The sequence below is a fragment of the Cnephaeus nilssonii genome (genome assembly GCF_951640355.1).
Source record: "Cnephaeus nilssonii genome assembly, chromosome: 6".
NCBI lineage: Eukaryota > Metazoa > Chordata > Mammalia > Chiroptera > Vespertilionidae > Cnephaeus > Cnephaeus nilssonii.
The window spans coordinates 91,770,743-91,797,472 of record NC_137077.1 but is presented as its reverse complement, the minus strand read 5'-3'; the positions used below and the strand labels follow the sequence as shown (position 1 = coordinate 91,797,472).

General features: G+C 42.1%; 1 protein-coding gene across 6 annotated transcripts in view; it reads right to left on the bottom strand.

The window, feature by feature from the left end:
- Positions 1–26,730, bottom strand: part of ERC1 (ELKS/RAB6-interacting/CAST family member 1) — a 519,277-nt gene that overhangs the window by 38,622 nt on the left and 453,925 nt on the right. For 5 of the 6 annotated variants that reach the window (XM_079775049.1, XM_079775046.1, XM_079775048.1 and 2 more), the window contains one exon: positions 12,637–12,825. In XM_079775049.1, the coding sequence (XP_079631175.1) occupies positions 12,637–12,825 (189 nt within the window). Of the gene's footprint in view, positions 1–12,636; positions 12,826–26,730 lie in introns of those variants that run through there. The other variant, XM_079775051.1, reaches the window with a different exon arrangement.

Genomic DNA, 26,730 nt, shown 5'->3' with positions numbered 1-26,730 from the left:
GGATAGAGCATCGGCCTGCAGACCCAAGGGTCCCGGGTTCGATTCTGGTCAAGGGCATGTGCCTTGGTTGCGGGCACATCCCTAGTGGGAGGTGTGCAGGAGGCGGCTGATTGATGTTTCTCTCTCATCGATGTTTCTGACTCTCTCTCCTTCTCCCTTCCTCTCTGTAAAAAAATCAATGAAATATATTTTAAAAAATTTCATATTCATATTTTAGGACTCTAAAGAGTCCAGTGCAAGACCAACCTAATAAGAACTAGACTGAAAAACAGTTCTTGCAATCATTGCTGCAAAGTCAAGGACACATGAGACCTGAATTCAGAGTAGGTGTTTTATGCTCAACTTTATTTAGTCCCAGCAAGTGGGGGGTAGATACCAGTAATGAGGACCAAGGGCTGCCCTGGTCAAGAAGTGGAGGGAAAGACCTGCAGACAAAACAGAAACAGAAGAATGCTCCTTCTCTGAGACAAGTTAAGGAGGGAAATGGTGGGAGGATCTTTAATATCAAAGGTTTGGTGTAGCCCAGTGGTCGGCAAACTCATTAGTCAACCGAGCCAAATATCAACAGTACAACAATTGAAATTTCTTTTGAGAGCCCAATTTTTTAAACTTAAACTTCTTCTAATGCCACTTCTTCAAAATAGACTCGCCCAGGCCATGGTATTTTGTGGAAGAGCCACACTCAAGGGGCCAAAGAGCCGCGTGTGGCTCGCGAGCCGCAGTTTGCCGACCACGGGCCTAGCCAAATCTCCTAATACCCTTCCTCTCTCTCCACAAACAAGAGTATCTACATGCAGCACAGAGCATGTAGCTTTGCCCCTATTTAAGTGTATCCTTTCCTGTGCACACCACAGGCTGTTCTCTCATTGGGAGTTCATTGCAATTAATGCTTAATACTGTGTAATTTCAACTGTGTGAAAGAGTTCCGTATCTCTTCCATTTTCAACATCCTTATTTCCTCTTCCTTTATCCAATTTAGCTTTAGGGGATTTTATCGAGAGTAAGGTAGCAGCTTTGTGTCCTAGGCCCAACTGAGCACTCTGTCAGTCCCTGTTCTTTCTGTGGTGTCTGCCCAGCTCCTCTGTATCTTCTTACTTCTTCTTTTTTTTGAACAAGCTTTTCTCTGCCAGATTTTCAATATGCAACTGGAAAGATATTCTGCTCTTTGCATAATAGGTTAATGGCAGCTTTCAGAGGAAAGAGAAAGTGCCAGACTGTGTGAGAGTACAGAGGAGAGAGAAAAAAAAAATGCGGTTACTCCACAGGGTTTTTCTTATAAATTTGTTAAAACACACTCTCTCTCTTTCAAGCCCAGGCCAGATACAGACACATTTATCTCCATGGCTCTGCAGTTTTTTCTGCTGGATTGCTGGTCTTGCCTCTCTCAGCATCTCACACTCTGCTGTTCTTAGTTTTTTTGACAAGAGTTCAACATCAGAGCTGAGGAAACAAGTTCAAACATTACAAAAAGAAGAAAACCAGATCAGAAACATTCAGGCTGGGAACCAGAACAAAGTTTGTTGCTCTACAAAGAACCATTCTTCTTTTTTCGTTCTTTCTTATTTTCTCTCCCTGTTCCCCTTATCCCTTGCCCCCCAACAGCTCATAAGTCCACTTGGCTCACTTGTGTGGTACAACAATCTGTACAAATGCATTCAAGAGAGAAGAATGGAATGTCATGTTGTGACTCATGATTGATGCATTCCCTGAGTGAGGGAGATGACTTTCAGGTTCTGTGCCCAGTACTTCCCCAGCATTCACACCCTCCAGTTCACCACCTTGAAAAGAGAGGGGTACAAGCCAAAGAATGATTGATCAAAATCGAGAAAACAAATGGAAGGAATCCAAGGAGAGGACAAAGTCTGGGCCAAGTTTTGAAACAATACTTCCCTGAAAATTAAAAATGGGACTGAGTGCTGGGAAAGGGAGCTGGAATCCAAAGCTGCATGACCCACAGAGCAGGCTGGCTGATACAAGTTCATTCCAGTGTGCCGGCCCCTGATGGGAGGCTGGCATTCATGGTGGAAAAAAAGAATTTGTATTCTCGGGAGAAATTCCATTTTTAGCAGAATCTGCCCATCAGTTGAACTGCTTCAGAAAGTTTAAAAGGAGACTGGTAGTGGGGTATAATTTTTTCTGTTTTTGTTTTAAATTATCACTGACATATAGCAAAATGCACAAATCTTTAAATGTACAACTTGATGAATTTTGGTAAGTATTCTCTGAATATTCTTAAGCATCTCCTTTTTCAGAACAGGATGAGAATCTGAACCTCAGATTTACTGATATAAATTTTAATAACTTTTAAACTTACTTTCAAAGTTAAAACTTATAGAAAAGTTGTAAGAATAATACAAAAAACTCTCATATCCTTCACCCAAATTGCTAACATTTTACTACCTTTGCCTTAATATTCATTTCTCTCTTGATACACAGATATAAATGTCTGTATGTATGCATATCTATCTCTCTCTCTCTCTCTCTCTCTCTCTCTCTCTCTCTATCTATCTACCTACCTACCTAATCTGGATCTATATCTATATAATTCTCTCTATATATGCTCCCTAATTATTAAATTCAGGTTACATATTGTTTGGCAGGAATACCCACCTGTATTCTTCTCAGTGCATATTATGAGGAAGCATACAAGGTTGATTTGTCCTACTAAATTAGTCACTTGGTTTAGATCAGTGGTTCCCAACCTTTTCTTGGCCATGCCCCACCTAAGCATCTCTAAAATCCTGATGCCTCCCCTGTGACATATAATTCTTATTATTCAAAAAGTGAACTCCTACTCATGTGGAGGAAGCCTAAAAGGCCATTAACTTGGTCTAAACAAACTTCCAAAGAACATGGCATCCATGAAAGAGAAAAATAAAAGAATGAAAGGACGGTTGAAGTACTGAGGAAGAAATCACTACGAAATTGTTAAAAAAATATAATAATATGAAATGATATAAAAAATAACAAATAAAGTTTTAAAACATACAACAGAGAACTGAAATGCATAAATATGTCACTATATATTTATACACTATATATGAGGCCCCTAGAACCATAAGAAATGCAAAAAATTCACTGTTAATAACTCATTCTCGAATTGCCCCCATTAAAAATCAAATTGCCCCCCCACCCCCGTGGGGCATGTGCCCTATGTTGGGAACCACTGGTTTAGATGGTGTATCCCAGGTTTTGTTAACATTAATCACTTGGTTTAGACGGTGTCTCCAGGTTTTTCCAATGTAAATTAACTAAAATAATTTTGTTCTAAATATATATATATATATATATTTTTTTGTGTGAAGAGACTTTCAGACTGGAAATATACTGTTCCTCAAAAACTTTTACCCACTGGTTTTTATACTCATTGATGATTCTTGCCCAAATCAGTGATTACTATGATGGATGTTAAATAATGATTCTCTAATTCCATATTCCTTCTCCATTTACTGGCTGGCATTCTACTATTTCCTTTCCTCCCATTCACTTATTAATTCACTTCTTTATACCAGTATAGATTCACATATTTCTATTTTATTTCTATTCTATTTCAATGAGTTATAATCTGTTACTATCATTATGTATTTTGCTGCTCAAATCTTCAAGATTTTGTCATTAGGAACCCCTGTGTCCTTCTGACATATCCTCAACATTCTTGGAACACTTCCTTACTTTCTGGTATAATAAAATGTTCTGGATTTATGTTGAACTTTGCCACACAGCCCTGGACTTAGCCATGTCTCCTGGAGCCCCGATTCTTTTTGGTGGAAAAAGGCATCTAGAAATTAAGATTTGGGTGATTAAGTGAGCTTCTTGTTACTGGTGTATATTATTGCTTCTAGGTCCTCTCAGCAGATAAGGCTAGGAAATATATGTGTATATATATATGTGTAGATGAACACACACATACACACAGAGAGAAATCTAAATCAGTAAATTGACCAATCAATCAATAATCAATATATTAATCTATTAACAACCATGAACCCATATCAATACTTCTAATAACAATCCAACATCACAGGGCTTGCCTTTACTTTTTTTTCTTTTACCTTTCTATATTTATTACTCCCTTCTCCTATAGTGACAAATCTGGCCCCCATTATTCTCAATATATTTACTCATTTGCTCAACCTCTTTATATGTAACCACTCTCCCAACCATGTGTGCTGCCATCTTGATTCTGGCCTACTAATTCCACCACACCAGCTGAATCCTCAGCCTTGGCCATGCCCAAAATGTTGGTGATGTGGGTTGAATCCTTGGGCTCTGCCCACTAAACACATCAGCTGTGCTGGCAGAATCCTTGGTCCCACTAAATATATAGGCTCCAATCCTTAGATTCAGCTCTAGGCGAAATAGTCAAGCTTTGCTGACCAAATCCTTAGCCTTTGTTCTGCTGGTCATTTTGGTTATATCAGCCGAATCCTTGGTCCTAGCCCCACTGACCATGACAGCTGATTCTTCAGCAATGATAAAGGGGGAAGAGGTAGACTGGTTGGCTGTATTTAAGAGGAACAAATACCTACATTCTAATATTTGTCAGGGACTAAATCCTTAAGCCTACTTAACATATAAAAACTTTGATAAGATTACTAATATTTAAGGTATATTGCCTAAATACTTTCCAAAGAGTTTAAATTTAACCACGGAGGTACAAGATATGTACATTGAAAAAATTTTGGTGAAAGAAACTGAAGAAGATACAAACATATGGAAAGATATCCCATGTTCATGAACTGGAAGAATAATATTAAAATATTACCCAAAACTATCTACAGATTCAATGCAATTCCTATCAAAATTCCAATGGTATTTTTTATAGAAATAAAAAAAAAATCCTAAGATTTGCATGGAGCTACAAAAGACCCCAAGTAGCCAAAGCAATCATTAGAAAAAAGAACAAAGCTTAAGAGATCATATTCCTGATTTTAAACTATACCACAAAGCTACAGTAATCAAAACACAATGATACTGACATAAAAATAGGTCCACAGACCAATGGAATAGAATTGATAGCTCAGAAATAAACCCCTGCATATATGATCAACTAATATTTGAAAAAGGAGCCAAGAATACTCAATGGGGAAAGGATAGTCTCTTTAATAAATGATATTGGGAAAATTGGGAAAGAATGCAGAAGAACTAAAATTGACCTCAATCTTACACCAAACACAAAAATGAACTTAAGATGGATTAAAGACTTAAACATAAAACCCAAAACTGTAAAATTCCTAAGGGAAACATAAGGAAAAGCTTCTTGACATCAGTCGTGGTGATGATTTCTGGATATGACACCAAAACAAAAATAAATAAACAGGACCACATGAAACTAAAAAGGGAGAAAAACAATCCAATTAAAAATGGGCAGAGGACCTGAATAGACACTTTTCTAAAGGGGACATATAGATGGCCAAGAGACATATGAAAAAATGCTCATATGAAGTCACTAATCATCAGAGAGATGCAAATTAAAACGACAATGAGGTATTACCACCTCACACCTGCCAGAATGGCTACCACCAACAAATCAACAAATGACAAGAGCTAGCGAGGATGTGGAAAAAAGAGAACCTTAATGCACTGCTGGTGGGAATGCAGACTGGTGCAGTCACTGTGGAAAACAGTGTGGAGTCTCCTTCAAAAACTAAACATATAACTGCCATTTGACCCAGATATCCTACTTCTAGGAATATATCCTAAGTATCCAGAAATACCAATCAGAAATAATATATGCACCCCTATGTTCATAGCAGCACTATTTACAATAGCTAAAATCTGGAAACAGCCCAAGTGCCCATTAGCAGATGAGTGGATAAATGAGCTGCAGTATTCCATTTATACAATGGAATACTATGCAACTGTAAAAAAAGAAGGATCTCTTACCCTTTGAGACAGCATGGAGGGACCTGGAGATTATTATGCTAAGCAAAATAAGCCAGTCAGAGATAGACAAGTATCACATGATCTCACTTATATGTGGAATCTAATAAACAAAATAAACTGATGAATAAAATAGATTCAGAGGCATAGAAACATGGAACAGACTGACAAGTCTCAGAGGGAAAGGGGGGGTGGGGTGGGAAGAGATTCATCAAAGAACTTATATGCATACCAAAGGCCCGGTGCACAAAATTTGTGCATGGGGGGGCGGGTGGTCCCTCAGCCTGGCCTGTATCTTTCCAATCTGGGACCCCTTGGACATCCCTCTCGCAATCCATGACCACTGGCTCCTAACCAGTCACCTGCCTGCCTGCCTAATGCCCCTAACTGCCCTCCCCTGCCGGCCTGGTCGCCCCCAACTGCCCTCCCCTGCTGGCCTGATCTCACCCCCAACTGCCCTCCCCCACTGGCCTGATCTCGCCCCCAACTGCCCTCCCCTGCCAGCCTGGTCACCACCAACTGCCCTCCCCTGCAGGCCTGATTGCCCTAACCCCCTGCCAGCCTGATCTTGCCCCTAACTGCTCTCCCCTGCTGGCCTGATTGCCCCTAACTGCCTCTGCCTCGGCCCCCACCACCATGGCTTTGTCCGGAAGGAAGTCAGACATCCAGAAGATGGCTGGTCGACCTGGTCTAATTAGCATATTACCCTTTTATTAGTATAGATAGATTATATAGGATAGGATTGCTTAAATGGGGAGGGGGAGCCTTTTTCAGCAGGAGGAGATGCTTTTTTAAAAAAATTTCTTTATTGATTAAGGTATTACATATGTGTCCTCATCCCTCCATTAACTCCCCCAACCCCCCCCCCCCCCCCACTCATGCCCTCACCCCCCTGGTGTTCATGTCCATTGGTTAGGCTTATATGCATGCATACAAGTCCTTTGGTTGATCTCTCCTCCTTACCCTCACCCTCCCCTACCTTTCCTCTGAGGTTTGACAGTCTGATCGATGCTTCTCTGTCTTTGGATCTGTAGGAGGAGATGCTCTTGGCAGACAAAAATACATAACCCCTATATATGGACTGATAGCCAGCCATATGCACTAACTGCCAAACCGGTTATTAAAAAATTGAACCACTCTCTTACACCTTACACCAAACAGTTGTTGCCCTTAAAACCCCTCCTCAGCCCCCACCTTATGCTGGAGGCAAATTTCAGCAGGTCATAATTATGTAAGAAGTTCATCAGAAGGCTGATAGACATTTTCAGCAGGGCTGAAAATGTGCATATTATTACCTGCTGCTGAACAGCTGTAGGCATTTCCCCTAACCTGATAATCTTTTCCTGTTTATCAAACCTTACCTTTGATATGTATATCTGCTTTCCTAAAGGACCAATGTGTTTTCCAGTAAATAAAAAGCCATAGATCTGGAGATTTGGGGAGCTTAGTCATTAGAGCTAAGTTTCTGTCTGGCTCCCCCAAAATGCCTTCCAAATTTATAATTCTTGTCTAGTTATTCATTTATGTGCAGCCCTTCTCCAGATTCCTGAACCTTTGCAGCGAAAAGACTGTGGCACCTTAGGTTCTGCCTTCACAGTTCACCCAGATTAGGTCAGTTTCTATGCCAGTCAGTATCAAAAGCTCTGCCTCCTAGGCTGCCATTGGCTCCTCACAGTTCACCCAGATTTAGTTCTGATTGGTCACTTTCTATGCCAGTCAGAGTCAAAGACTCCGCCTCCTAGGCAGCCATTGGCTCCTCTGGGAAATCCAGAACGGCCCCACATTCATGTCGGCGCCAGCCCTCCAGTCACGCCCCCAGTTCGCTACCGGGTGTATCTCTGGCCACTCTGAGAAGCGGCACCTCAGGTCTGTGCTGGTAGCAATTTTGAATTCTCATCCCTGACCTAACCTTCTTAGAGTGCGAGCCCCATGAAGGCAAGCATTTATCTTGTTCATTCTTAGTTCACTCATAGACTTTACCTGTGTCTATGCATCTATGCTAGCACCACATGGTGACGGGTCAAACGGTTATTTCGGTCATCGTGGTCACTGCCTTTTTATATATATAGATATGCATTACCCATGACACAGATAATAGGGCGGTGAAGGCCTGGGGTGAAGCGGGAACCAGGTGGAGGGGGGCAATAGGGGAAAAACAGGGGGACATCTGTAATATTCTCAACAACAAAGATAAATAAAAAAAACAATTAACAAAATGAAAAGGCAACCTATAGAAGAAAATATTTGAAAATTATATATCTAATAAGTGGTTAATATCTAAAATATATAAAGAATTAATCTAAACTCAATACTGAAAAACAATCTGATTAGAATATGTGCAGAGGAACTGAATATACAGTTTTCCAAAGAAGACATACAGATGGCGAACAGGTACATGAAAAGGTGCTTGACATTATTAATAATCAGGGAAATGCAAATCAAAATCACAATGAGATACTAGTTCATACCTTTCATACTTGTTAGAATGGCTATTGTCAAGAAGACAAGAAAATAACAAGTGTTGAGGAATAGAAAAGGAAACCTTTGCTTGTACATTATTGATGAGAATGTAAATTGGTACAGCCAGTATAGAGGTTCTTCAAAAAATTAAAAAAAGAACTACCATATGATCCAGCAATCCCACTTCTGGGTATTTATCCAAAGAAACTGAAATCAGGATGTGGTAAAGATACCTGCACTCCCATGTTCATTGCAGCATTATTCACAATAGCTAAGATATGGAAACAACCTAAGTGTCTGTCAATGATGAACAGATAAAGAAGATGTGGTATAGATATACATAGTGGAATATTATTCAGTCATGAGAAAGAATAAAATCCTCTTCTTTGTGACAACTTGGATGAACACTGAGGGTATTATACTAAGTGCAATAAGTAAGACTGATAATGTATAATATTGGCTTATATGTGAAAAAAAAAAAAAAAAAGCCTAACTCAGAAAAACAGTGTACTCTACACTGTGGTTACCAGGAGCTGGGGTGTTGAGGAAATAGAGAAATACTAGTGGCCCGGTGCACGAAAGTCATGCACATTAAAAGGGAATTAATTAGAGGAAATCCTACCTAATAATAGACAAATATGCAAATTGACCGTACCTTCGCTATGCCCACGATTGGCCAGGAGGCGTGGGGGGGGGCGGGACTCGGGGTGGCCGATTGGGCTGGCGGGACGCTGAGCTCGCGTCGCCAGCGGCGGCTCGAGCTCAGCGTCTGCGTCATGGCTGTGCTGCGGCACAGAAGGGGCCTCTGGGGCAGTGAGCTCACGTCCCACCGCGGACCATCAAAAGCGGGGGAGCTGGGTGCCTGTCCGCTCAGGCACCAGGCCTTTCAGAAGCCTTTGCCGCACTGGAGGCTTCTGAAAGGCCTGGTGCACCAGCGATCAAAAGCAAAAGCGTAGGAGCTGGGTGCCTGTCCGCTCAGGCACCAGGCCTTTCAGAAGCCTTCGCCGCACCGGAGGCTTCTGAAAGGCCTGGTGCACCAGCGGACAGGCACCCAGCTCCCCCGCGATCGAAAGCAAAAGTGTGGGAGCTGAGTGCCTGTCCACTCAGGCACCAGGCCTTTCAGAAGCCTCCGCTGCACTGGAGGCTTCTGAAAGGCCTGGTGCACCAGCGATCAAAAGCAAAAGCATGGGAGCTGGGTGCCTGTCCGCTCAGGCACCAGGCCTTTCAGAAGTCTCCGCCGTGCCAGAGGCTTCTGAAAGGCCTGGTGCACCAGCGGACAGATACCCAGCTCCCCCGTGATCGAAAGCGAAAGCGTGTAGGGGACTCTACATGTGCATGATTCAGTCATGCACTGGGCCTCTAGTATTTTAATATTGCTATTTGCCCTTTCTCTATAATAGAAGTGTCAGAGATGAAAGAAAATTAGTAAAATGTATATGACAATCTCCCTCCTGTCAGAGTCTGGGGCGTGCTGCAGGACCCAGAGTCAAGTCCCCACCCACCCACACGCACCTCGAAATCGCGCGAGACCCAGACCAGGCCGGCCCCACCCCCCGTCAAGCCCTGCAGGGCAGGGGGTGCAGCCTCAGGTCCCCCGGCCCTGGTGCTGGGATGGGGGGCACGGCCTCAGGTCTCCTGGCCCAGCCTCAGGTCCCCAGGCCCCGGCGTGAGAGCGTGAGGGCGCGAGGGCGTGATGACCATTTGCATATTAGCTCTTTATTATATAGGACTAGTAGCCCGGTGCACGAAATTTGTGCACATTGAAAGGGAATTAATTAGATGAAATATTTTAATATTGCTATTTGCCCTTTCTCTATAATAAAAGTGTGAGATGCAAATTAAAATGACAATGAGGTATCATCTCACACTTGTCAGAATGGCTATCATCAGCAAATTAACAAAGGACAAATGTTGGTGAGGATGTGGAGAAAAGGGAACCCTAATATACTGTTGGTGGGAATGCAGACTGGTGCAGCCACTGTGGAAAACAGTATGGAGTTTTCCCCCTACCCCCCAAAAAATTAAAAATGGAACTGCCATTTGACTCAGTGATCCCACTCCTAGGAATATATCCCAAGAATCCTCAACACCAATCAGAAAGAATATATGCACCCTTATGTTCATAGCAGCACAATTTACAATAGCTAAGATTTGGAAACAGCCCAAGTGCCCATCAGCAGATAAGTGGATAAAAAAGCTGTGGTACATTTACACAGTGGAATACTATGCAGCTGTAAAAAAGAGAGAACTCTTACCATTTGCAACTGCATGGATAGACCTGGAGACTATTATGTTAAGTGAAATAAGCCAGTCAGAGAAAGACAAGTATCACATGATCTCAATCATATGTGGAATCTAATGAACAAAATAAACTGATGTACAAAATAGATCCAGAGACATAGACGCATGGAATAGATTGTGGAGTTGCAGAGGGAAGGCAGGGGAGTATGGGTGGGTGGGAGGCTATCAACCAAAGACCTTGTATGAACATAGGGTATGCATATGCACAGACAGTGAGGTGGTGAGGGCTGGGAGCAGAAGGCAGGGGTGGGCTAGAGGGCGTCATTTGAGGAGAAAGGGGACATATGTAATACTTTTAATAAAGATGTAAAAAAACAAACAAAAAACCCCAAAACACAAATGAACAAAAAAAAACCCCTAAAAAATAAATAAAAATTTAAAAAAGTATCCCAAATGTGAGACTTGGCCCAAATTTATTTAGTTGTTGGAATTTTTTATTTCATTTTTCAATTATAGCTTGCATTCAATATTATTTTGTTTTAGTTTCAGATGTATAGCATAGTGGTTATATAATCATACTAGAGGCCCGGTGCACGAAATTCGTGCATGGGTGGGTCGGGGGGTCCCTCAGCCCAGCCTGCACCCTCTCTAATCTGGGACCCATCGAGGGATGTCCGACTGCCCGGTGGGATCGGGCCTAAACGGGCAGTTGGACATCCCTCTCACAATCCAGGACTGCTGGCTCCCAACCGCTTGCCTGCCTGCCTGCCTGTTTGCCCCTAACCGCTTCTGCCTGCCAGCCTGATTGCCCCTAACTGCCCTCCCCTGCCAGCCTGGTCACCCCTAACTGCCCTCCCCTGAAGGCCTGGTTACCCCTAACTGCCCTCCCCTGCAGGCCTGGTTGCCCCTAACTGCCCTTCCTTGCTGGCCTGGGTCCCTCCCAACTGCTCTCCCCTGTTGGCCTGGTTGCCCCCAACTGCTCTCCCCTGCAGGCCTGGTTCCCCACAACTGCCCTCACCTGCAGGCCTGATTGCCCACAACTGCCCTCCCCTGCTGGCCATCTTGTGGTGGCCATCTTGTGTCCACATGGGGGCGGCCATCTTGTGTGTTGGAGTGACAGTCAATTTGCATATTACCTCTTTATTATATAGGATACTTTACAAAGTGTTCCTTGAAATTTCCAGTACCCACCTGGCACCATATATAGTTATTGTAATGTTATTGACTATATTTCTCTTTTAAGAAGAAATTGAGATTTCTACAGCAACATGCTAAATTTGAGAGGTAGGGCTTATCTTTTCACATCAAATAAATAAGGTGGATAACTGACTGGGCTGTTAAATATATCTGTTAGTAGGCAATATCACACCATGGGAAAGTAAGCACAGCTCTCAGATTCCAGTTTGCATTTCTCAACCTGTGAGTTGTCACTGCTACCTTTAACATCACACCATGGGGGATTTTGTTTTAAACACAATTTTCCTTCATGTATTATGAGTAACAAATAATGTTTAACAAACAGGAAGTATTTGGCTGAAAAACAGTGTACAGCTTCAAAATTCTGAGCAAGAGTTTTAGTAAATGTACAACACAATTTAGAAACAAAAGGAACTTAAAATTAATGTTTTAAAAACTGTTCTAATTCTTTTTCTATTTCTAAGTGTTCAGCTTTTCTTTCTTTCACTTTCCATGTCTGCTCTCTATCTCTATCCTCATCCTATTTTCTCTTTGTTTCTTTTATTCATTGTTTTTATCTCCTGACTAATCTTCTCATTTATTTATTGAACTAAAAAATATCATAACATGACAAAAGAGAATTAGTGGAATTTTACAGGCAACAGTAAACAGAAAATGTAGCAGAGAGGGAGTAACTTAAACTAATTAATCTAATGGTTCTTTTCCTTCAAATAGTAATTCCTAGTATCTGTTGAAGAATTAACTACTGCTAAGAATCTTGAATATGAACACCAACTTCCTAAGGTAACTCCTATTGCATCAACCTAAGTAGCAGCTGAATTTTGATAGGATCTTATCAAAGTTCCAGTGACTGACCTGTTCCTGGGTCATCTTCTGCAGCTCATTCTCCCAAGTTGCCTGGTCATCATCCAAGTTATAGGAAGCTGGTGGAGTGAGCCCACGAAGGATCTGGGGGTCTCGGTCATGGCAGAGGGCTGTCAGGTGTCCAATATACAATTTTAATTTGCTTCTATTTTGGTCAAGTTCTAAGAGAGGTTGGATGATCTAAGGTGAAAAAAAAATGAGGAAAGTCAAGATCAGTCTGAAACGAGTCTTAAATATCTTTATGCCTCCCAAGTGAAAGAAAACTGACCAAATCATTATTGAAATCTTCAGGATCATAAAAAGAAACATCTCACATACCTGCACATTTACAGTATCACACTCAACCACCATTCTGGGAGATGAGTAGGGGATGTTGGCTTAGTGCCGTGGTCGGCAAACTGCGGCTCGCGAGCCACATGCGGCTCTTTGGCCCCTTGAGTGTGGCTCTTCCACAAAATACCACGGCCTGGGCGAGTCTATTTTGAAGAAGTGGTGTTAGAAGAAGTTTAAGTTTAAAAAATTTGGCTCTCAAAAGAAATTTCAATCGTTGTACTGTTGATATTTGGCTCTGTTGACTAATGAGTTTGCCGACCACTGGCTTAGTGCATCAATACAAGACTAAGAGTTCCATACTTTGGCAGGGGATTAAGCACAGGACTGACTTGTTTTTACAGAGATGACATTGTTGATAAGGACTCTAGTTACCTCACAGTTTCTCTTCCATTTATTTATGAGTAGATTACAAAAAGCTGCTAGTGAAATCTGCTCATCTGGAAGCCTGGGCAACATACACTTCGTGTGTTCCTCCACCTCCTAGAATGGATGAAAATGTTGTCTCTGGAGAAAGTGCATGTTTTCCTTGGCCAAGAGATGTGATGAGTGAATTCATTACCAACCTGCCTCATCCTGGCTTAAGCTCCCCTCATTCTTTTACAGAGGCTATCTGATATTCTTTTTAAACAATGATTGATAAATCTTTATATAACACCAAATACCTGACTCATAGCCAAAGACTCTGAAATTCTCTTAGTTGTAACATTGGTTCTATGTTTTTCTTGAACAGCAGTCCTCTCTTTTTCTTTTACATTCCCTTTGCCCTGGATGAGTAAGTATCCCTTTGACTCCCTTTGGAAGCCATTAAATGACAGATGGCTTCTGCCCCAGAATTTCATTTAACAGCTCTCATGACAATACTCTGGTCAGGTACTTAGTAGTTGGTCAAAGCCTGGGGAGTTTAGGAAGAGTTGGGCCAGATCTCACATCTCAGAACACTGAAATATTAAAGCAGCATCTGCTTGATACACAGCAGCTGTGAAAGCTGCAAAACGCAGCCAAAATGCTGGCAATTCTCAAAATGTTCCCAGGACTTAAAAGGCAGAGGTATGCACCTGCTGCATGTCACTGGGCTGGCATTCTTCATCAACAGGACACCTCTGACCCACCTAATGAATAAGGAGCTCAGAAATCTTCAAGTCAATAGAAGCAAGGCCTGGTATTACTTTCAACAGTGACACTGATTTCCTCTGGCCTCCTCAGAGGAGTGCTCCAGCTGCTTTCCTTTCTAAGGGTTTGTAAACAATGTTATATAATTTTTATTATGAAATCAATACACATTTTACTCTGAAAAATACTGGGAGAAACTGTAAAAGAAACAATAAAAGAGCCTTTAGGTATTCCATCAAGAATACAACCTGAATGACTTCTGGTCAAGATGGCGGTGCAGTTAAACATGGTACTCACATCCTCCCACAACCACATCAAAATTGCAACTAAACTACAGAACAACCATCATTCAGAATTACCTGAAATCTGTCTGAATGAAAGTCCTACAATTAGGGAATAAAGAAGAGGCCACATGGAGACTGGTAGGAGGTGGGGAGATGCGGAATGTGCTGGTCTCACACCCATGTATGCTGGATAAAAACCAGGAAGGGTATCTCGGCTGCAAAGGTCCCTGGAAGAGTGGACCACGCCAGGCCCCCCAGCACAGGGTTCCAGTGCCAGGAAGAAAAGTCCCCATAGCTTCTGGCTATGAAAACCAGTGGGAATTGAGGCTGAGGGAAACAGAGGGCTGTTCTTAAAGGGACCACATATGGACTCACTTGGACTCACTCCCTCTGAGCTCCAGCATTGGGGCAGCAGCTTGAAAGGCACCAGAGACATACAAGGAGGACCTGAAGTGTCTGGTATCAAGGCAGGAGCTGGGGATATGGCCTTTTCCCAGAGAGAAGTGCTGGCAGAGGCCATTGTTCCTTTGATGAGACCTCCCCTCACAGAGCCAGCAAACAGGCACCATATCTGAGACTCCATCAACCTGGCCTATACTGTTTGCCCTGCCCTGGTTATTCCTTGAGGCCCTGCCCCACCCAGCTTTTTGGGCCCAACCAAGTTATTTCCAGTGGCTTTTCCATATGAATAGCCTATCTTGGCTCATCCTTCAGATTTTCCTGAAATCTCTCAAACTAACAGCACCTGGCCTCAGTGTGTCCTGTAACTCTCACTAAGTGGCCCGAGGCCTGGCACTAGCAGTCTGCCTTGGTTCACAGCTTGGCCTCGCCTGGGCACCTCCAAGCCAAGCATAAGCATCATCCATCTGTAGATCACTTTGTAGCTCATGTCAGGTGGCCCTGGGCAGAACACAGGTGGCGAATGACCTTGGCCTGCACCTCCAGGAAGGTCCCAGAGCCAGCACACCCAGTGGACAGCTTCAGACCACGTTGAAGCACCACCCAACCACCTCCACAAGCAACACACTCAAAGGGTGGACTCAGCAGGCACCAGAGCCCTGCTGAAGTAGGTTCTGCTCTGTGGGGTGGACCCATGAACAGCTGATCCTCTACTGTGGTCAGAAGTTGGTGGTTGGAGCCAGTCCTTGCAGCTGATTGGCCTGGGGGTAAATCCCTCCAACTGACATGTCAACAGCAATCAAGGCTCAACTACAAGAAGAGAGTGCATATAGCCCACACGGGTGTGCGCCTCGAGGGCCCCGCTTGGGTGATCATGAAGGCGGTGCCAGTGGACCCTACAGAACACCTATTACATGAGGCCACTCTAACAAGCCCGGGAGACATAGCAGCTCCACCAAATACATAAAAACAAACACAGGGAGGCTGCCAAATGAGGAGGCAAAGAATCATGTCCCAAATGAAAAAACAGAACATTGTTCAAAACACTGGTTATAAGGATGCACAAGGAACTTAGAACTTCAACAGCATAAAGAAGAGACATGGAAACCATAAAAATGAAGCAGTCAGAAATGAAGAATACACTAACTGAAATGAAGAATAATTTATAGGGAATCAACAGTAGAGTAGATGAAGCTGAGAATCAAATCAGCGATTTGGAATACAAGGAAGCAAAAAACACCCTATCAGAACGGCAAAAAGAAGAAAGAATAAAAGAAATGAGAATAGTATAAGGAGCCTCTGGGTCAACTTCAAGTACACCAACATTTGCATCACAGGGGTGCCAGAAGGAGAAGAAAGAGAGCAAGAAATTGAAAGCCTATTTGAAAAATAATGACAGAAAACTTCCCTAATTTGTTGAAGGAAAGACATACAAGTGTAGGAAACCCAAATAGTCCCAAACAAAACGGACCCAAAGAGGCCCACACCAAGATGCATCATAATTAAAATGCCAAAAGGTTAAAAACAAAGAGAGAATTTTAAAAGCAGCAAAATAAAAGCAGTTAGTTTCCTAAAAGGAAGTTCCCATAAGACTGTGAACTGGTTTCTTAACAGAAACTTTGCAGGCCAGAAGGAATTGGCAAGAAATATTCAAAGCGATGAAAGGCAAGGACCTACACCAAGATTACTCTACCCCAGCAAAGCTATCCATTACAATAGAAGGACAGATAAAGAGCTTCCCAGACAAGAAAAAGAAAAGGAGTTTATCACCACTAAACCAGTATAATATGAAATGTTAAAGGATCTTCTTTAAGGAGAAAAAAAAAATCAAAATATGGACAATAAAATTGCAATAAATACATATCAACAAATAAATCTAAAAAATAAAATAAATGAATAAGCAGAACAACAAAAAGAATACCACCTGAAACATTTTAGTAATTTTCTTCCAAGTTTTAAAATAACTTATATTAATCAATTTTTAAAGGCATCAAACTTCACATTTACTTAATATACTGTTTATTCATTTACTGTTATATTGTGAGTACTATCACAATGTTGCATTGTTACTGGAAATCATGATTTTTAATGATTGCTTTATAAATATACCACATTTCATTTGTTTCTAATACTATTTCCATGACAAAAGAGAGAATAACTAGGGTTTGGTGGCTAAAACAATCTTAAGCTTACAAAAGATCAGAATTCAGAGTTTAGGCCTATATAACATAATACAATATAGAAGTTAGAGTTTGGCTAGACCCGTGGTTGGCAAACTGCAGCTCGCGAGCCACATGTAGCTCTTTGGCCCTTGAGTATGGCTCTTCCACAAAATACCACGGCCTGGGCGAGTCTATTTTGAAGAAGTGGCGTTAGAAGAAGTTTAAGTTTAAAAAATTTGGCTCTCAAAAGAAATTTCAATCGTTGTACTATTGATATTTGGCTCTGTTGACTAATGAGTTTGCCGACCACTGGGCTAGACAAACCTGAGAAAGTGAATTCATTTAGCATTATTTTAATTTTAATTTTCTTTGTTAATCTTCACCCAAGGACATTTTTTTCCATTGATTTTTAGAGAAAGTAGAAGGAAGGATGAGAGATAGAAAGAGAGAAACATCAATGTGAGAGAGAGACATCCTTTGGCTGCTTCCTGCATGTAGCCTGACCGGGGCCAGGGATAGAGCCTGCAACCAAGGTATATGCCCTTGACTGGAAACAAATCCCGTGACCCTTCAGTCCATAGGCTGACGCTCTAATCACTGAGCCAAACCAGCTAGGGCAGCATTATTTTTATTTCTTTTCTTTTTTAACTTTTATTTATTTTATTTTAAAATATATTTTTGATTTCAGAGAGTAAGGGAGAGTGAGAGTGATATAGAAACATCAATGATGAGAGAGAATCATTGATCGGCTGCCCCCTGCATGCCCCCTACTGGGGATCAAGCGCACAACCCAGGCATGTGCCATTGACTAGAATCAAACCCTGGACCCTTCAGTCTGCAGGCTGACTATCTACTGAGCCCAACCAGCTAGGGCTTGACTTTTATTTCTTAATCTCTCTCTCTCACACACAACTCTGTACGAATAAAGATTAAATACTTAGGTGCTGGTATGAAAGGCTCTTGGGCTCTATAAGAGACACCCAATGGGCAGGATCATGGCACCAGTTCTGTATTGGCATTTTCTACCTATGCTATGATAGGCTTATCAACACTGCCAATCACCAAAGGAAGAGATTGGTTCAATAGTGGAAAATTTTTCACAAACAACATTAATCTCTCAAAAAAATTGTATTTTGTTTTTGACAACAAACATATATACTGTAGAAAATTCAGAAAGAATTCCAAAGTTAATCTTTAAAAGCAATATTCTTTTAATTGCATGTACACTTTGCACTTAAATAACAAAACTGTCTAGTCACGGTTCTACTACCACATCGCTCATGCCTCCAAGCAATGCAGTCCTATTTTAATTTCCTTATTTTTTTAGCTTGGACTTCTCTATCTTCTTTCATAGAAATGAAATGACAAAAACAACAACAAAACAAACAAACAAACAAACAAACTTTTGGGATTTTCACTGGGTTTGTGCAAATTCCCATTCTTTCTTTTCTATTCTCTCCCTCCCTCTCCTTCTGTGTGTGTGTGTGTGTGTGTGTGTGTGTGTGTGTGTGTGTGTGTAGTTGCCATCATATCTGGGCTGCAAGGCTGAAACAGCTAGTCATCTTAGGTAATTACTGTTTGGATTGGAAAACTGGCATAAAAAGGTATGACTGTTGAGGGAAGGGAACAATGTGATAAATGGTAATAATCAAAAGGTCAAATTTCTCATAGTAAAATGGAAAGACACAAACTTACTACTCTATGACTAGTGATAGAAAAATTGACATTTTAGGTCCCTGTTCTTTTATTTTTAATTTTATTTATTTATTGTCTAAAGTTTTACATATGTCTCCTTTTTCCCCGATTGACAACCCCTCCCCCCAACCCATCCATTCCTACCCCGGGCAAGCCTCCACCGCCCCATGTCTATGTCCATTGGTTATGCTAATATGCATGCATGCAAGTCCTTTGGTTGCTTTCTAACGCCCTCCCCTCCCCAGCCATTTGTCTCTGGATCTATTTCTTGTTCATCTAATTATGTTGATGATTATATCCCACATATGAGTGAGATCATGTGATATTTATCTTTCTCCGACTGGCTTATTTCGCTTAGCATAATGCTCTCCAGTTCCATCCATGCTGTTGCAAATGGTAAAAGTTCCTTCTTTTTTTATAGTGGCGTAGTATTCCATTGTGTAGATGGCCCACAGTTTTTTAATCTACTCATCTGCTGATGGGCACTTAGGCTGTTTCCATATCTTAGCTATGGTGAATTGTGCTGCTATGAACATAGGGGTGCATATATCCTTTCTGATTGGTGTATCTGGTTTCTTGGGATATAGTCCTAGGAGTGGGATTACTGGGTCAAATGGGAGCTCCATTTTTAATTTTTGAGGAAACTCCATGCTGTCTTCCACAGTGGCTGCACCAGTCTGCATTCCCACCAGCAGTGCAGGAGGGTTCCTTTTTCTCCACATCCTCGCCAGCCCTTGTCATTTGTTGATTTGTTGATGATAGCCATTCTGACAGGTGTGAGATGGTATCTCATTGTTGTTTTGATTTGCATCTCTCAGATGATTAGTGACTTGGATTGAGCATGTTTTCATATGTTTTTGGTCTTCTGTATGTCCTCTTTTGAAAAGTGTCTATTTAGGTCTCTTGCCCATTTTTTGATTGGATCATTTATCTTCCTTTTGTTAAGTTGAATGAGTTCTTTGTAAATTTTGGAGATTAAGCGCTTATCGGAAATATCATTGGCAAATTTGTTCTCCCATGTAGTGGGCTTTCTTGTTGTTTTGTTGATCATTTCTTTTGCTGTGCAGAAGCTTTTTATTTTGATGTAGTACCATTTGTTTATTTTCTCCTTAGTCTCCATTGCCCTAGGAGCTGTGTCTGTAAAGATATTGCTACGACATATGTCTGCTATTTTGCTGCCTCTGGAGTCTTGTAGGATTTTTATGGTTTCCCATCTTACATTTAAGTCTTTTAGCCATTTTGAGTTTGTTTCTGTGTATGGTGTAAGTTGGTGATCTAGTTTCATTTTTTTGCATGTATATGACCAAATTTCCCAGCACCATTTATTAAAGACAGTCTTGACTCCATTGTATGCTCTTGCCTCCTTTGTCAAATATTAATTGAGCATAATGGCTTGGGTCCATTTCTGGGTTCTCTGTTCTGTTTCATTGGTCTATATGTCTGTCCTTGTGCCTGAACCAGGCAGTTTTGAGAACTATGGCTTGGTAATATCACTTGATATCTGGTATTGTGATCCCTCCAACTTTGTTCTTCTTTCTCAGGATTGCTGTGGCTATTCAGAGTCTTTTTTTATTCCAGATGTATTTTTGGAGAGTTTGTTCTAGATCTTTGAAATATGCCGTTGGTATTTTAATGGGGAGTGCATTGAATCTGTAGATTGCTTTGGGTAGTATGGACATTTTAATGATGTTGATTCTACCAATCCATGAACATGGTGTGTTCTTCCATTTGTTTATCTTCCTCTATCTCTTTTTTCAGTGTCCTGTAGTTTTCCGAGTACAGGTCTTTTACCTCCTTAGTTATGTTTATTCCTATTAGTAGATATCTTAATTTTTTTTTTTTGGTTCAATGGTAAATGGGATTTTTTTTTTCGTTTCTCTTTCTGTGAGTTCATTATTGGTGTATAAAAACTCCATAGATTTCTGGGTGTTAACTTTGTATCCTGCTACATTGCCAAATTCATTTATTAGGTCTAGTAGTTTTTTGATGGAGTCTTTGGGGTTTTCTATGTATAATATCATGTCATCTGCGAATAAGGAGAGTTTTACTTCTTTTCCAATTTGGATGCCTTTTATTTCTTCTTGTCTTATCGCTATGGCTAGCACTTCCAGTACTATATCGAACAGGAGTGGTGATAGTGGGCATCTCTGTTTTGTTCCTGTTCTTAGGGGAAATGAGTATAGTTTTTTCCCATTGAGTATGATGTTGGCTGTAGGTTTGTCATATAAGGCTTTTATTATGTTGAGGTATGATCCCTCTATTCTCACTTTGCTGAGAGTTTTTATCAAGAAAGGGTGTTGAATTTTCTCAAATGCTTTTTCTGCATCGATTGATATGATTATGTGATTTTTGTCTCTCAATTTGTTTATGTGATGCATCACATTTATTGATTTGCGGATATTGTACCATCCTTGCATCCCAGAATAAATCGCACTTGGTCACTGTGTTATGATCTTTCTAATGTGATGCTGAATCCGATTTGCTAGAATTTTGTTGAGTATTTTAGCATCTATGTTCATCAAGGATATTAGCCTGTATCTCTCTCTCTCTCTCTCTCTCTCTCTCTCTCTCTCTCTCTCTTTTGGTGGTGTCTTTATCTGGTTTTGGAATTAGGGTAATGCTGGCTTCATAGAAAGAGCTTGGAAGTATGCCTTCCTCTTGAATTTTTTTGGAACAGTCTGATGAGGATAGGTTTTGGTTCTTTGAATGCTTGGTAGAACTCCCCTGTAAAGCCTTCCAGACCAGGGCTTTTGTTTGCTGAAAGATTTTTGATCACTGCCTCAATTTCTTTGGTAGTTATCAGCCTATTCAGATTTTTTTATTCTTCCTGATTGAGTTTTGGGATCTTGTATTTTTCTAAGAATATGTCCATTTCATCTAGGTTGTCCATTTTGTTGGAATAGAGTTGTTCATGGTATTTTTTTAAAAAAAATAATCCTTTGTATTTCTGTGGGATCAACTGTTACTTCACCTCTTTCATTTCTGATTTTGTTTATTTGGGTCCTCTCTCTTTGCTTCTTGGTGAGCCTGGCCAGAGGTTCATCAATCTTGTTTATCCTTTCAAAGAACCACTCTTGGTTTTGTTGATCTTTTCTATTGTTTTTTTGGGTCTCTAGGTCGTTTATATCTGCTCTGGTCTTTATTATTTCTTTCCTTCTGCTTACACTGGGCTTTTCTTGTTGCTCTCTTTCTAACTCTTTGAGTTGTAGGGTTTGGTAATTTATTACCATTTTTTCTTGTTTTTTGAGGTAGGCCTGTAGAGCTATGAACTTCCCTCTCAAGACTGCTTTCACTGTGTCCCATAGATTTTGGATTGTTGTGTTATAATTGTCATTTGTTGCCATGATGCTTTTTATTTCTTCTTTGATCTCTTTGGTAACCCAATCATTGTTTAATAGCATGCTATTTAGCCTCCAAGTGTTTGATTTTTCTTCATTGTTTTTATTGTAGTTGATTTCTAATTTTATGGCATTGTGAACTGAGAAGATGCTTGATATGATTTCTATCTTCTTGAATTTGAAGAGACTTTGCCTGGGTCCCAACATATGGTCTATCTTTGAAAATGACCCATGTGCACTTGAGAAGAATATATATTCTGTGGCTTAGGGGTGAAATGTTCTGAAGATGTCAATTAATTCCATCGGATCTAGTGAGTCATTTAGGACTGATGTGTCTTTGCTGATTTTTGTTTAGAAGATTTATCCAGTGGTGTTAGTGGGGTTTTAAAATCCCCTAATATGATTGTATTGTTGTCAATCTCTCCCTTGATATCCTTCAGAAGTTGTTTTTATGTATGTGGGTACTCCTGTATTGGGTGCATATATGTTTTCCAGAGTTACATCTTCTTTTTTAATTGCTCCCTTTAGTATTATGAAGTGGCCTTTCTTATCTCTTGTTATGGCCTTCACTTTGAGGTCTAATTTGTCAGGTATAAGTATTGCTAATCCAGATTTTTTTTCATTTCCATTCTCCTGAAAAACCTTTTCCCATCCCTTCACCATCATTTTGTGTGAGTCCTTTGTTCTGAGGTAGGTGTCCTGTAGACAGCAGATATATAGGTCATGTTTTCTTATCCACTCAGGTACCCCATGTCTTTTGATTGGAGCATTTAATCCATTTACATTTAATGTTATTATTTACTAGAGGCCTGGTACACGAAATTCGTGCACCGGGGAGGGGGGGTCCCTCAGCCCAGCCTGCACCCTCTCCAATCTGGGACCCCCTCGAGGGATGTCCAACTCCCCTGCTGGCCTGATCGCTCTACCGGGATCGGGCCTAAACGGGCAGTCAGACATTCCTCTCACAATCCAGGACTGCTGGCTCCCAACTTCTCGCCTGCCTGCCTTCCTGATTGCCCCTAACCACTTCTGCCTGCCAGCCTGATCACTCCCTAACCACTCCCCTGCAGCCTGATTGATGCCTAACTGCTCCCCTGCCAGACTGTTTGCCCATAACTGCCCTCCCCTGCTGGTCTGGTCACCCCTAAGTGCCCTCCTGTGCAGGCCTTGTCACCCCTAAGTGCCCTCCCCTGCAGGCCTGGTCACCCCTAAGTGCCCTCCCCTGCAGGCCTGGTCCCCCCCAACTGCTCTCCCCTGAAGGCCTGGGTCCCCAACTGCCCTTCCCTGCAGGCCCGGTCGCCCCTAACTTCCCTCCTCTGCCCGTCTGGTCACCCCTAACTGCCCTCCTTGCAGGCTTGATCACCCCCAATTGCCCTCCCTTGCAGGCCTGGTCCCTCCCAACTGCCTGCCCTTGCTGGCCTGATCACCCACAACTGCCCTCCCTTGCAGACCTGATTCCTCCCAACTGCCCTCCCCTGCTGGCCATCTTGTGGTGGCCATCTTGTGTCCACATGGGGGCAGCCATCTTGTGTGTTGGAGTGATGGTCAATTTGCATATTACTCTTTTATTAGATAGGATAGAGGCCTGGTGCACAGGTGGGGGCCAGCTGGTTTGCCCTGAAGGGTGTCCCGGATCAGGGTGGGGGTTCCCTTGGGGTGTGGGGTGGCCTGGGCGAGGGGCCTGTGGTGGTTTGCAGGCCGGCCATGCCCCCCAGCGACCCAAGCGGAGGCCCTGGTATCTAGGATTTATTTATCTTCTATAATTGAAACTTTGTAGCCTTGAGCGGAGCCAAGCCTCCTGCTTGCTCCGTGGCTGCTGCCATTTTTGTTGGGATTTATTTATCTTCTATAATTGAAACTTTGTAGCCTTGAGTGGAGGCCTGGGGCCTGCCAGGGTGTGCGGAAAGCTTGGCTTCCTCCATTGCTGGGGAAACCCAAGCCTGCTGCTCGCTCCGTGGCCGCAGCCATCTTGGTTGGGTTAATTTGCATACTCTCTCCTGATTGGCTGGTGGGCGTGGCTTGTGAGTGTAGCGGAGTGATGGTTAATTTGCATATTACTCTCTTATTAGATAGGTTAGGTACTTGTTTGTCGCCATTTTTATTCTTTATGCCTGTGTTCTTCTTCCTTCCTATTTCTTCTTTTTACAACAGACCCTTTATCATTTCTTGCATTGCTGGTTTAGTGGCAATAAACTCCCTCAGTCCTTTTTTGTCTGGGAAGCTTCTGATTTCATCCTCAACTTTGATTGATAGCCTTCTTGGATTCAAACCCTTGCTTTGCATGACTTTGTATATTTCATTCCATTCCCTTCTGGCCTGATGTGTTTCCGTTGAGAAATCAGTCGATAATCTGATGGGAGATCCCTTGTAGGTAACTTCCTGTCTCTCCCTGGCAGCCTTTAAGCTTCTTACTTTGTCATTGGTATTTGCCAATCTATATATATGAAAGGTTAATATGCAAAGTGTCCCCTTGGGAGTTCGACTGGGAGACCACAAGTTCGATTGCTCGCTATGATGTATGCTGACCACTAGGGGGTGGCATGGAACAAAGGAAGGCCCCGTCCAGCAGTCAGAAGGCCCCAATTGGCCTTGAGCACTGGCCAGGACTAGGGCCCTATCTGTGCACAAATTTTATGCACTGGGCCTCTAGTTTAATTATAATGTGTCTTGGTGTTCGTCTTTTTGGGTTCATCTTTTTTGGGACTCTGTGAGCTTCTTGGACTGGTGTGAGTTTTTTCTTTTTCCCAATATCAGGGAAGTTTTCTGTCATTATTTCTTCAAACAGGTTTTCTATTCCTTGCTCAGTTTCCTCTCCTTCTGGGACCCCTATTATGCAGAGGGTGTTTTGTTTTGTGTTCTCCCAAAGTTCCTTTAGGCTCTCCTCCTGTTTTTTAGTGGTTTTTTTCCCCCAGTTGCTGCGCTGCTTGCATATTTTTTGCTACCTTGTCTTCTAGCTCACTGATGCGGTCCTCTGCTTCTTCTAGTCTACTGTTGATGCTTTCTATTGTGTTCTTTATTGCAGCCATGTCATTTTTTCATTTTTTCTTTGTTGTTCTTCATTTCCTCTTGGTTCTTACACATATTGTTGATTTTGTTTTCCATCCTTTCCAGTGTCCCTATGATCATTGCTCTGAAGTCTTTCTCAGACATATTGCTTGCCTCCATTTTGTTTACTTCCTTTTCCGTTGAGTCCTCCTTTTCTTTTGTATCGGGGTTGTTTCTTTGTCTCCCCACGTTCGCTTCTCTCAGGGTCTCTGGTTATGTAGCTCTCTCTCTCCTGTGTTGACTCTTTCTAGGAGGTCTCTGACCTTTCCATCCACAGACTGCCTCACCAGCTGTGTTTAATTCGCCATTTCCAGGTGGATGTTGTTCGATTCAACTGTTCCTTCTCTCTGCTCTGTGAGAAGGCACAGGACCTGTCCGTGTATTCGGCGCCACTTTGTCTCCCCCTGGACAAACTTTTTAGGTGCCCGTGGCTGAGGAGGCTGGAGTCTCGATGTTAGTGGGTTTGCAGCTGAGGCTGCTAGTCATTAGGTGTTGTGGTTGTAGGGTCCCGGGATGTATCTGAGGTCTCCGCAGTTGAAGGTAAGGCTGGGCTTCTGATCACAGCCTCTCTCCCCTTCAAGGTGGCGCGGTCTCTGCAGCAGAGCCGGCCACTCCAGGAGAGATTTCAGCAGTAGTAGAGGTTGCCTGGCCAGGGGAGCCTGGTCCATCAGTCCCCAACAGTCCTGTGGAATATAGCTGTCACTCACTCACAACACTCATAGACACTCACAGACACTCCCCGCACACCCCCACACTCTCTTTTTGCTCTCTCACTCACACACTATCTTGCAGCCTGCCATCCTGTTGGCCACCATCTTGGATCCCCCCAGGTCCCTGTTCTTAATTAGAGATGAATTTCAAGATGATTTAAATGCATTTCACACTGTAGTGTTGTTTAGAAAACATGATAGTATTTTGCACTCTAATTTTCAAAGTCCTGTTGAAAAGTTAAAAAATGATGAATTAAACATTTCTTTCTCCTGGGATAAAAATTCATTCTACGCAGTAACCAAGATGTCTATCCTTTCTTCCCATGTCAAAGAGAATTGCTTTTTAAAAAACAAAAAGAATCCTAGCTGGTTTGGCTCAGTGGATAGAGTGTCGGCGTGCAGACTGAAGGGTCCCAGGTTTAATTCCAGTTAAGGCCACATGTCTGGGTTGCGGGCTCGGTACAACATGCAGGAGGCAGTCAATCAATGATTTCCTCTCATCATTGATGTTTCTATCTCTCTCTTCCTCTCCCTTCCTTTCTGAAATCAATAAAAATATATAAAAAAACAAAAACAAAAAGCTACAGAGCTTGCTATGTGATAGTATATAAAACTGCCTAACTAGTATAGTTCCCAAATCTATCTTTAAAAAAAAAATCACATTGGCCTTTCTGAGAGACCACATTTAACCATGTCAATCATGTGGGAAATGCCCTCCCCCCCCCCCCCCCCGCGCCAATCTAACTTGGGTTTGGGTAGGACACTTAGGAAAGAAATTGCATTTCCCACAAGGTAGAACTGCCACTGCCTAATCTCAAGAGGGAAGGACACTTGCCAAGGAGAAAGAGGTTGCCTTACAGGACTCGTAAGTTATGTCTTTTGTCCACATACAACTTTAGTGCATTGGCAAGGAGTTCTACCCAAAACCATCAGAAATATGGTCAGGCCACATTAGTTCTATAGCTTTGCAGAACTACAGTTCTATATCTTTTTTGGCAAAAAGTAAAAA